The 10,839-nt window shown below is 40.8% G+C and overlaps 4 protein-coding genes across 4 annotated transcripts; 2 read left to right on the top strand and 2 right to left on the bottom strand.

The window, feature by feature from the left end:
* The first annotated feature begins 1,499 nt into the window (after positions 1–1,499).
* Positions 1,500–5,619, top strand: LOC120776933 (cuticle protein 16.5-like). The gene is made up of 4 exons (XM_040108006.1): positions 1,500–1,511; positions 1,596–1,903; positions 5,068–5,089; positions 5,170–5,619. The coding sequence occupies exons 1-4, from the start codon at positions 1,500–1,502 to the stop codon at positions 5,617–5,619; spliced, it is 792 nt and encodes a 263-aa protein (XP_039963940.1).
* LOC120777925 (cuticle protein 63-like) lies at positions 3,995–4,493 on the bottom strand. Its single transcript, XM_040109508.1, has 2 exons — positions 4,482–4,493; positions 3,995–4,420 (listed from the first exon to the last, which is right to left on the bottom strand). Exons 1-2 carry the CDS (start codon positions 4,491–4,493, stop codon positions 3,995–3,997), a joined length of 438 nt encoding a protein of 145 aa, XP_039965442.1.
* Positions 5,620–9,209: 3,590 nt separating the features above from the next.
* LOC120776932 (cuticle protein 16.5-like) lies at positions 9,210–9,635 on the bottom strand. Its single transcript, XM_040108004.1, has 2 exons — positions 9,618–9,635; positions 9,210–9,527 (listed from the first exon to the last, which is right to left on the bottom strand). The coding sequence occupies exons 1-2, from the start codon at positions 9,627–9,629 to the stop codon at positions 9,210–9,212; spliced, it is 330 nt and encodes a 109-aa protein (XP_039963938.1). The 5' UTR covers positions 9,630–9,635.
* A 563-nt stretch (positions 9,636–10,198) lies between these two features.
* On the top strand, positions 10,199–10,651 carry LOC120777352 (cuticle protein 16.5-like). Its single transcript, XM_040108608.1, has 2 exons — positions 10,199–10,243; positions 10,316–10,651. The coding sequence occupies exons 1-2, from the start codon at positions 10,232–10,234 to the stop codon at positions 10,649–10,651; spliced, it is 348 nt and encodes a 115-aa protein (XP_039964542.1). The 5' UTR covers positions 10,199–10,231.
* The last annotated feature ends 188 nt before the right edge of the window (positions 10,652–10,839 follow it).

Raw genomic sequence — 10,839 nt, 5'->3', positions numbered from 1 at the left:
TAAATACTGATTTACTCGTGCACTTCCGTTCTATTTCAATTACATATGTTTGTATATACTTATGTTATATGTATAATGGAAATTCTATCGAGTACATACATACAACAAATGTATGTATATATGTATGTACGTACTCCATGGTATTTCTATTGTTTACGCATCGAAAATTTGTAGCATGGGCATATTTTCAAAGCTGATACATTTTTTGCCACACATGATTCAAATCAGTCCTGCAGAAAATTGTTGTTGTTTGCTGTACTCATAGATTTACTCGTAGTTTTACTTGTAGATTTACTTATAGTTTACCCGAAGTTTCACATCGATTCAAACAATCGTCGCAACGCTATGAATTGACATGATGCGATTGGAACCGAAGCCAGCCATACCGTTTACTCGATCCTGATTGCCGAAAAACAGATTGTTCGTGTTGCATCAGATCAATAGACGCTGGCGGATACTCGAATTGATCAACAATGTTGCCTAAGCTGAACTGAAATGATTTGATTGTGTTTCGGCACGAGTATTTGTTCTGATTTTATCATACTCGTTACAGATCTCTTTTTTATACACTCCGCGATATACCTCATGATTTGTGTTTTCACAGTTCAGTTCTATAGTAGAATAAAAATTTCTATGAAAAAAAATGTCAAAACAACAGCCCAGATTACCCTGCTGACCCCATAAGTACGTGCTTCTAGCAATAGAAAGCACCGTGGAGTTAGGCTGTCGACAGCACAAGTACTCGTACTATCTGTAGATAAAATTTCACACGAACATGAAACAGGTTGAACCAATGTATGATCTTTTTTTTTGACTTGAGTATATGTATATTGACCAATTTCAATAAAAGTTTATCAGATAATTGTGAACTAAAAAGTTTAAAGAAATGCAGTGAAATGAGAAAAAATTGGAAACCGCTCCATAGCTTGTGAGATTCCTAAGATAACTTCACTAATATCAATATAATTTGAAAATAAAATAAAGCGACCATTGAGTTAACAGGAAAAGAACTCATAGCAAAAATTATAAAAAATTTAATCAAAATCTCTACTTAACAACAATTCCCATAATAGATGGCGAAATCAAAGGCACTATTATTATGCTTTATTTTAGTTCACGACTTTTTTGCCTCTATCCGCCTGTCCTTTATGCAAAATAGAGGACCACAACTAATGACCAAAAATGTATCTGTGCGAGGAATAATAATAAGACCTAAATAAATACAATGATGTGCTTTCTTCTTTGAAGGTTTTCCAAATGCAACAAAAATACCGAAGGAAGGACGCCGTGTCAATAATTGAAAATTGATTTCAGTACTTTGGTAAATTAAAAATGTAAAACACGGTGAAAGAAATCCGACACCTGAGTCACACCAAATATTGTACCGAATTTCATTATCGACTTGAGCTATAAATATTTAAGCGTGTTGGTTTAGTTCAACAAACACACTCTGACTTCATTCAAGCCACAGCTAAACCCCGAGTTCAAACAACACCAACATGTTCAAATACGTAAGTATTTATTCAACATTTATTTATTCCTTTTTTAGAAATAGCAACCTGATTAATACTTTTCTATAATATAATTATTTACAGGCCGTCGTTCTCTTCGCTCTGATCGCTTGCGCCGCCGCCAAGCCCGGTCTGCTTGCTGCCGCTCCATTGACCTATGCTGCTCCCGCCGCCGTCGTTGCTGCTCCAGCCCCAGTGGTGACTGCCACCAGCAGCCAGGTGATCGCTCGCAACTACAATGGCATCTCCGCTGCTCCAATTGTCGCCGCCGCTCCCGTGGCCGCCCCTCTGGTTGCGCGTTATGCTGCTGCCCCAGTTGTAGCCCGTTACGCGGCTGCTGCTCCTCTCGCCGCTCCTCTAGCTGCCCACTATGCCGCTGCTCCACTCTTGTGGTAAACGAAATAAAAATTCGAAATAATTCCTTATGGAAATAGCTTCTAGTTTAATTTCAAGAGACGGACACTATAGCTGTGAAAGTTGTTAAGATATTTTGTATATAAAGTATAACTTAAAAAAAATGTGATATGTTTAAAACGCCTGATTTAATTAAATTACATAATAAGGAAAAATAAACTTTCTGAGAACCTTATCTTGATTTTGATCGATCAGTTTGTATAGCCACTATGTGCTACAGTGGTCCCATCTGTGTAATTTATCGAATATTATAGCTTTGCCTTGACAACAATCTGTGCCAAATTTCGTGAAGATATGTGTTCAGGGGATAATTAACATTGTGAATAGTCGGAGAAGTTGAACAGCCCGATGAAAGTACTCCCTACAATAGTGACTATCGAATGGATTTAGATTATGAGTATAAGCAGACACCGCGGAGGTGAATGACATCTGAAATTAGAAGCAGACATACCGACATATTCCGGTAAAACTGTAAGACTATTTCGGAGTTGTGGGCCTTATAAAAATGGGAAATTCTTTGCTATTATTTTCATTGGGAGTGTGTTTTAAGTGGCGGGGTCCAAACCCAGCGCACAACCCTGGAGTGGAGATGTTTCGCATTGTCACTTTAGCTCGCCTTCAAACGAATGTTTTTGCTACCCATTGGATATTTGATTTAAGACCGGCAGTCGTGAGCAACTTGAGTCATATGTAAAAGAATCGTTTCTGGTCACTCCCAAGTGGATAGCACTCAGAGGAATTTCCTCGCATGGCTACATCCTCTAAGACGAAATATCTCCTGTCATCAAACAAACAGTCGTTGAACTCGAGACTTGGCTCCCACGTCACTGTTTACAGTCCTAACTTCGAAGTCGTAGATAATTTCGTCTATTTTGGAACCAGCATTAGCACTGTCAGCCTCGAAATCCAACTCAGAATAACTTTTGCCAACAGATGCTACCTCGGACTGAGTAGACAATTGAGAAGTGAAGTACTCTCTCGACAAACAATGACCAAACTTTATAAGTCACTCATCATCCCCGTACTGCTATATGGTGCAGAGGCATGGACGATCCCAACATCTGATGAGTCGACATTACGAGTTTTCGAGAGAAAAGTCTATGGTCCTTTACGTATTGGCAACGATGATTTACGTATTGACATAGTTCAGCGAATTAAGAGACAGCGGCTACGATGGATATGCCCTGTCGTCTGAATAGATGAAAACACTCCAGTCGAAGTAACCGCCGGGTGAAGCAGAGGAGGAGGAAAACTTCTACTCCGTTGGAAAGACCATGGAGAAGGACCTGGCTACGCTTGGAATCTCTAATTGGTGCCAAACAACGCAAGAACGACGGCCGTGCTGTTGTTAACTCGACTGTAACCGCGTAAGCGGTGACTACTTCTACTTGCTTTGACACCATATGGCACACGCTCATGACCAGCACACTGGGGCTTATGTTCCAAGTACGCAAATAACATTCCGAAGGAGAGTACTTATTCAGTTACGACAACAAAAATAGTGGAAGAGTAGCGAATCGACAATAATCGATTTTAGGTCATAAGGATTTAAAACAATAATGTCACATTATGATCAAACGTCTCAAAGGAGAAAAAGGAACAGTCTATTTGAATATAGAATTATAATAAGAATAATACGGAGTGGACGCCAAGGATTAGATGGTTGATGGTTATACTTGGAAACGGTCCACAAATCGATGGCCGACAGCACTGGTTTTTAATATCCTTCACATTGGTTTCATTCGAGATTCATTAAGAATTGTAACATATGAAGCGAAACGATGCCAGAGTGGTCATACTTATGGAATCTAGAGAACAGCTGGTGAGTCCCCACATGGAACAAAGTACGACGAATCAAATTGTACGAGACGTTCAATCCGTCAAACAGTCAATAGTGTTATTTGGTGCAGAGGAAACAACTCCATTTATCCCCTATATCTTGAAAAGTTAGGCAAATAAGGTAAATGACATGACTTCTACCTCTGTAGTATAGAATGTCTAAGATAGATCATGACACATTTCAAATTTTTCTGTATGGAGTTTCGTTTATTTCAATTTTTCAGCAACATTTACCACAGAGCTGTAGCCAGAGGAGCGGCAGCATAATGAGCTGCGACCAAAGGAGCAGCGGCGGCATAACGAGCTACCACGGGGGCTGCGGCAACAACTGGTGCAGCGGCGATACCATTGTAATTGCGAGCGATCACTTGGCTGCTGGTTGCAGTCACTACTGGAGCTGGAGCGGCAACAACAGGGGCGGCTACTGGAGCGGCGGCATAACGAGCAACAACGGGGGCGGCTACTGGTGCGGCAGCAACGACGGGGGCAGCGGCGATGCCATTGTAGTTGCGGGCGATCACTTGGCTACTGGTGGCGGTCACCACTGGAGCAGGGGCGGCAACAACAGCAGCGGGTGCAGCGTAAGCCAATGGAGCGGCAGCAAGGAGACCGGGCTTGGCGGCGGCGCAGGCGATCAGAGCGAAGAGAACAGCGGCCTATAAGAATCAAGTATTGAAGATTAACGAGTAATTATATTATAGAAGATAAAGGACTCACGTATTTGAACATTTTTGATTAGTTTTTGTTCGGGTGGTTTTTGGGTAATTGGTGGTAAGTGTTTGATAACCTCTTGTAGTGTCGCAGGCTTTTTATAGTACCTCAATGAAGGTATTTTAAGCCGGTTCATTAATTTATTTACTTCAATGTGCATTTAAATGTTTACTTCCATCTCATTATAATTCAGAGCATTTTACGATTTGCCGACTTTAATTGTATTATGTACAGTTGTTATGCGGAAAGTCGAACGGTACTACTGGGTACCAATGCTAGCTGTTTATAATGCTAAAGCGAGCACTTTGCAAACACTCATGAAGGTGATAATGCGTAAATTTGTATATATTTTTGCATGTCTAACGTGGAGATATCGGAAATTACCAAAAACATCACGGACTGATCAAAGCCTAAAATATCGATTTGAAAATAATATGCAATGCACATTTGTTTTATTATACAATTAACTGTAAAAAATTCAAAATTTATTTGAGGTCGATCCTCGACAATCAGTATAAATATGCCACCAATTTTGGTATTTGATATCACTAAAACTCTAGCTTTTGTAAAACGAGAGTCATAAATAACAAAACAAACCCAAAATGTTCAAATACGTAAGTTCTCCACTTGCTGGACTAAACCAAGAAAATTTTGTTCAACAACTTTAACCGAAATACCTTCCATATATTTCTAGGCTGTTGTTGTCTTCGCCCTCATCGCCTGCGCCGCCGCCAAGCCCGGTCTGCTTGCTGCCGCTCCTTTGGCCTACGCCGCTCCCGCCGCTGTGGTTGCTGCCCCAGCTCCAGTGGTGACTGCCACCAGCAGCCAGGTGATCGCTCGTAACTACAATGGAATCGCCGCTGCTCCGGTTGTTGCTGCCGCACCCGTAGCCGCTCCTGTTGTTGCTCGCTATGCCGCAGCTCCAGTAGCCGCCCCTGTTGTAGCCGCTCCAGCTCCCGTTGTTGCCGCTCCAGCTCCAGTCGTCACCGCCACCAGCAGCCAGGTGATCGCTCGCAACTACAATGGAATCGCCGCTGCTCCGGTTGTTGCCGCCGCTCCAGTTGTTGCTCGTTATGCAGCTGCCGCTCCTTTGGTTGCGTCTCATTATGCCGCAGCTCCACTTGCCTCTTCCCTCCTTTGGTAAATAAAGGATTGCTTAGAGAAATGAAAAGATCAAACGATGACCATGGAATAAAGAAATCGAATTGAAACAATCTTAGCAACTTCTTTTGTTTTGTATTATCGTAATGTCAGCTTGAGGATGGAGTCATGGGTAAAAGTTCTCGCAAGTGATGAAAGTTCTCTGATCGCCATTAACTTGGAAGTGGCCAGAAACGATTCTTTTACATATGGCTCAAGCAGCTCACGACTTCCGGTTCTAGACTAAGCACCCTCACTGTAGCCAAAAAACATCCATTTGAAGAAGAAGAATCTCTGTTAAAGGAGTTGACCCACAGTTCCCGTAGCAATAACTCCTAAAAATCAGCTCTCGCCTTGTATTATTTCAAACTAAATGGTATTTGCCATAAAAACATATTTGCATTAAATTCCACTATATTCCGCTACCGGCTAAGAGACAGTGTCCAATAGCGTAGTTATGTAGTCGGGGCACGTACACAAACACTGGGTTCTCTTCAACCCACTGTTCGTTCAACATTTCTTTGGTCGACGTTTATTGTTGACTATTTTTGAAGGTGGGTGCCACTTGGTGACTGCTTTGCTTAAAAAAAAAATGTTTTTTTTCAGATATTCGCGGGCAGTTGCCTTCTTTCAAAAAAGTGGCGATTACAATTCGTGTCAAGGTCGAGCTCGTGCAACAGTTTACCATTTTGAAAAGTTGAGTGACCTTTTTTGCAAAAAATATAATAATTGATTGCAAACAGTGCTTGCGTCTTACGTTTCTATGTAGACATAGGAACTTTAACTTGCATTTTATTAAAGGAAAAATGAAATAAACCCGTCTTCAAATGTTCCCAAGTGATTTAGTTCAGTTCCGTCAGCATATAACCACCTACATGAAGATTATGACATTTACATAAATATAATAAAGAGTGATCCATTTCGAGGTTCATTGGCATTATTTTTTTAAGATTATCCCTTTCCAATGTTGGCCGCGGCTACGTCTCAGATGGTCCATCCATTGAGTCTAATTTTTGATGACTCGTTCGAGCATTTCAACTGATAACTGAGGAATTATACGCATGATGTTTTGCTCCAAAGCCTGAATCGAAGCGGGATTGTCCGCATAGTGTGTAGACTTTACATCATCCCCCAGGAAAAAGTCTAATCACACGACCTTGGTGACCAATCGACTGGCTCAAAACGTGAAATTATCTGCCTACCGAGGGGTTCTCTCAAGAAGTTCATTGTTGGATGCGATTTGTGGGAAGTGGCGGCGTCTTGTTAAAATAGTCGATTATCATGGCACGATTTGTAAAGTTGTTCAGACGTAAGTCTCTCCATGATGAATTGCCAAACAATACTTAATAAAAATAACAGTACAACTTAACACGGGTCACGCGTGATCTGTCAAAAAAATGCATCTATACTTCACAATTCATCAATCACTAATAAAAGGCTCATGATTGATCGAGAGAAATCTTAAAAAATATCGATCGACTATATGGGTATTTACAGATGAGCCGAATCCAACAAAAGCTGTTCGCGTACAAAGCATTTCTAAGAAAGTGGTTTCCTGTTTTTGGAAAACTGGACATGTCGCAACCATACCACTAAAACAACGCACGACAATGCGAGCTCTAACGATGAGACGACTGAAACAATTGCACTTTGAATCACTAAAAACATCGATTTGATGACTCCTCCGCCGTTTAGGCCTGATTTGGCAGCGAACGACTTCGCTTTTACTCCCGTACGTACTATAGTAAAAGACAAACTAGGTTGATTACGTTCTTCGACACCATAGGAAGCTATTTATGAGTTCGGAACGCATGTTTTAGAGTGGCAAAAGAGCATAATATTAGTCTTATCTTACATATATGTATATAAAATTGAAAAGCTATTTCGTTATGTGCCCGCAGATCCTCCGAATCACAGCATGGAAAGACGTGGAAATTGACGGAGGCCTTGTTTGTAAACTCACATTCAATCATTAATTATCAATACAATTTCTGAAGCCATTTCCAAGCTTTTACATTTCCCAGAATTTATTTCAGCTTTCAAGTTCACAAATATTTTTCAATTAATATGTATTTGTTAACAACGCGGACAGTTTGCAGGTGAATTTTTCCATGAAGAAAATTTTTCACCATGAGTGTGCCTGACATATTAATCAGGGAGATAACAGAGGACCTCAACAGCCCTTATGGATCGACTCAAGAGAAGCTTGTCAACGTCGTGAGGAACATGCATCAATACTGGTGACGAGACGTGGATTTATGAATAAGACCTTGAAACTGTCGAACAATTTAACAAATACGGTCCGAAAATTGAGCCGAAACCGAAAAACTCAAATTCTCTGAAATTAGTTTAAACGTTGGCTTAGTTTTATCCTCAAAAGAGGCATATTTTAAAGGCAGTAATAAAGGTGACAAGTCTACACATGGAATACTAGAAAATATTGAATTACCCACAGCTTGTCTACATTTCCGTTAACATTTTTATACCCTGAACAGGATATATTAAGTTTGTCAAGATGTTTGTAACACCCAGAAAGAAGCGTCGGAGACCCTTTAAAGTATATATGTAAATGATCAGTATGTTCAGCTGAGTCGATTTAACCATGTCCGTCTGTCTGTCTGTCCGTCCGTCTGTCCGTCCGTCCGTCAGTATATATACGAACTAGTCCCTCAGTTTTTAAGATATCCTTTTGAAATTTTGCATACGTCATTTTCTCTTCAAGAAGCTGCTCATTTGTCGGAACGGCCGATATCGGACCACTATAACATATAGCTGCCATATAAACTGAACGATCGGAATCAAGTTCTTGTATGCAGAACTTTCACATTTGACAATGTATCTTCACCAAATTTGGTATAGATTATTTTCTAAGGCAACAATGTAATCTCCGAAAAAATTATTCAGATCGGATTACTATAGCATATAGCTTCCATACAAACTGAACACATAGTTACTAAAAGAAATGCACCTGTAAAGGGTATATTAGCTTCGGTGTAGCCGAAGTTAACGTTTTTTCTTGTTTGTTATACAAATTTCGACCAATTAATTGGAGTATTAAACTTAAACTATTTTCAATCAGTTCCTCCTAGTAAATTTTTGTAAAGAACTATGGCAATATCTTGTATTTCCGCGTTTTTATGAGAAAATTGGTGAATATGAAATTATCTGAGCTGAAATCTACACCGATGGAACCCAAGCAGGTAATGAGATTGTAGAGGCATAAGGGTAAATAGAACATAGTATTCCTCGTAAGCCAACTATCTTTACTTGCGTTGTAATTAGCGCTCTACAATTTCAAAAGAACATTCTTGAGAACACATAAGTAAATTTGGACCACCTTTCTTTGTTTAGACTCTCAGCTTCAATTGAAAGTATTGACTTGTCCAGTGTGAATTTGATCATGTAACTAATATAAACTAACCGACTGATGCAGACAGATTAGGAGGATAATATAATAAAGCACTACAGATGAGTCACACGCTTCCCAAACACAAAAGCTGCCCTACAATACACCAAACTAAATAAAATAACTTCAATTAAATATTTATACTAAGTTTATTGATTCGTTTGGCAAGATTCAACTCGAGACACTTTTCACCACAGAAGTTGGGGTGCAGCATAATGGGCAGCCAAAGGAGCGGCGGCGTAGTGTGACGCAACCAATGGAGCGACCAGAGGGGCAGCAGCGGCATAACGGGCAACCACAGGGGCTGCTACGGGAGCGGAGGCGGCAACAATTGGAGCAGCGGCGATGCCATTGTAGTTGCGAGCGATCACCTGGCTGCTGGTGGCGGTCACCACTGGGGCTGGAGCGGCAACGACGGCGGCGGGAGCAGCGTAAGCCAATGGAGCGGCAGCAAGGAGACCGGGTTTGGCGGCGGCACAGGCGATCAGAGCGAAGAGAACAACAGCCTGTGAGAATATGAAAGAATTTTAGAAACAGTTTTTTTACAAAAATGTTTTTTTCTATGTATATGTGATTTATCTTTGTGTAGAACTTACGAATTTGAACATATTGAAGTGTTTGAATTTGCTTGTCTGCGACTGTTGCTTGAACAAAACCTTAAGATTGATTGATAACTAAGACCAAAGTCAGTTAAGTATTTATAGTCAACTGCTGGAAATATAAAACCTTCTTAATACTTTAATGAATAGCGATTGAAGAATGCAAAGTGCATCATTTTGGTGAATTACAATAAAACTCAAGTTTAGCATTGGTTGAGGGTCTCTTTTGCGCTTTCGGTACAACTTCAATTCCCACAGTTAAAAATTCCTTCCACGGACTTATAGATTCAAAGCGTGTAAGCCGAGCGACATACAGACACACGTGCTTAGGTATTTGTGGTCGTTTACAGTAGCTCCGACAAAGAGTTGACCACAAGCTACCCGAAATGCACTGAATTGTAATGAGGGGAAGTGGTAGTTTGCATACTCTTTTGCTACTGTTTTTTTTTTTATTTGAAGATCGATATTTTATTTGGTTTTGCATATTTAAAATTTGGATAAAACGGTTAAAGCGGTTGAGTTCACTATATAAACCCGACTTTATTAAGCAGTTGTCATCAATTACTTGCCAACGTTCATTCAAGAAGCAACCAACCACAAACTCATCGAAAATGTTCAAATACGTAAGTTTTTGATATAAATGTATTTAGAACTACCGTTATTAATTACTTGTATTCTTATTTCTTATCAAACAGGCCGTCGTTCTCTTCGCCCTCATCGCCTGCGCCGCCGCCAAACCCGGTCTTCTTGCTGCCGCTCCTTTGGCTTACGCTGCTCCCGCCGCCGTCGTTGCCGCTCCAGCCCCAGTGGTGACTGCCACCAGCAGCCAAGTGATCGCTCGCAACTACAATGGCATCGCCGCTGCTCCAATTGTCGCTGCCGCTCCCGTAGCCGCCCCTGTGGTTGCCCGTTATGCCGCTGCTGCCCCTCTGGCCGCTCCATTGGTTGCGTCACACTACGCCGCTGCTCCTTTAGCTGCTCCAGTTGTTTCCCATTATGCTGCTGCGCCGTTGGCTGCCGCGCTCTGGTAAACGTTGTTGATTATACGAAATAAAAGGAAAATGAATACGTTTTAAATTATACATGTGTTAGTGTTTTATTATGTATAATGCGCTTGCTATGTTAAGTTAGTCGAGTCTAGTTGTAGTCACCAATCTAATGAAACCGATTCGGTCGCAACCCTATGGAATATATATTCATAATATCTGTGTTTCTTTGA

Source organism: Bactrocera tryoni, chromosome 5 (assembly GCF_016617805.1).
Source record: "Bactrocera tryoni isolate S06 chromosome 5, CSIRO_BtryS06_freeze2, whole genome shotgun sequence".
Lineage (NCBI taxonomy): Eukaryota > Metazoa > Arthropoda > Insecta > Diptera > Tephritidae > Bactrocera > Bactrocera tryoni.
Note: the sequence above shows the minus strand (reverse complement) of the source record. Positions and strands in the feature narration are given on the sequence as shown.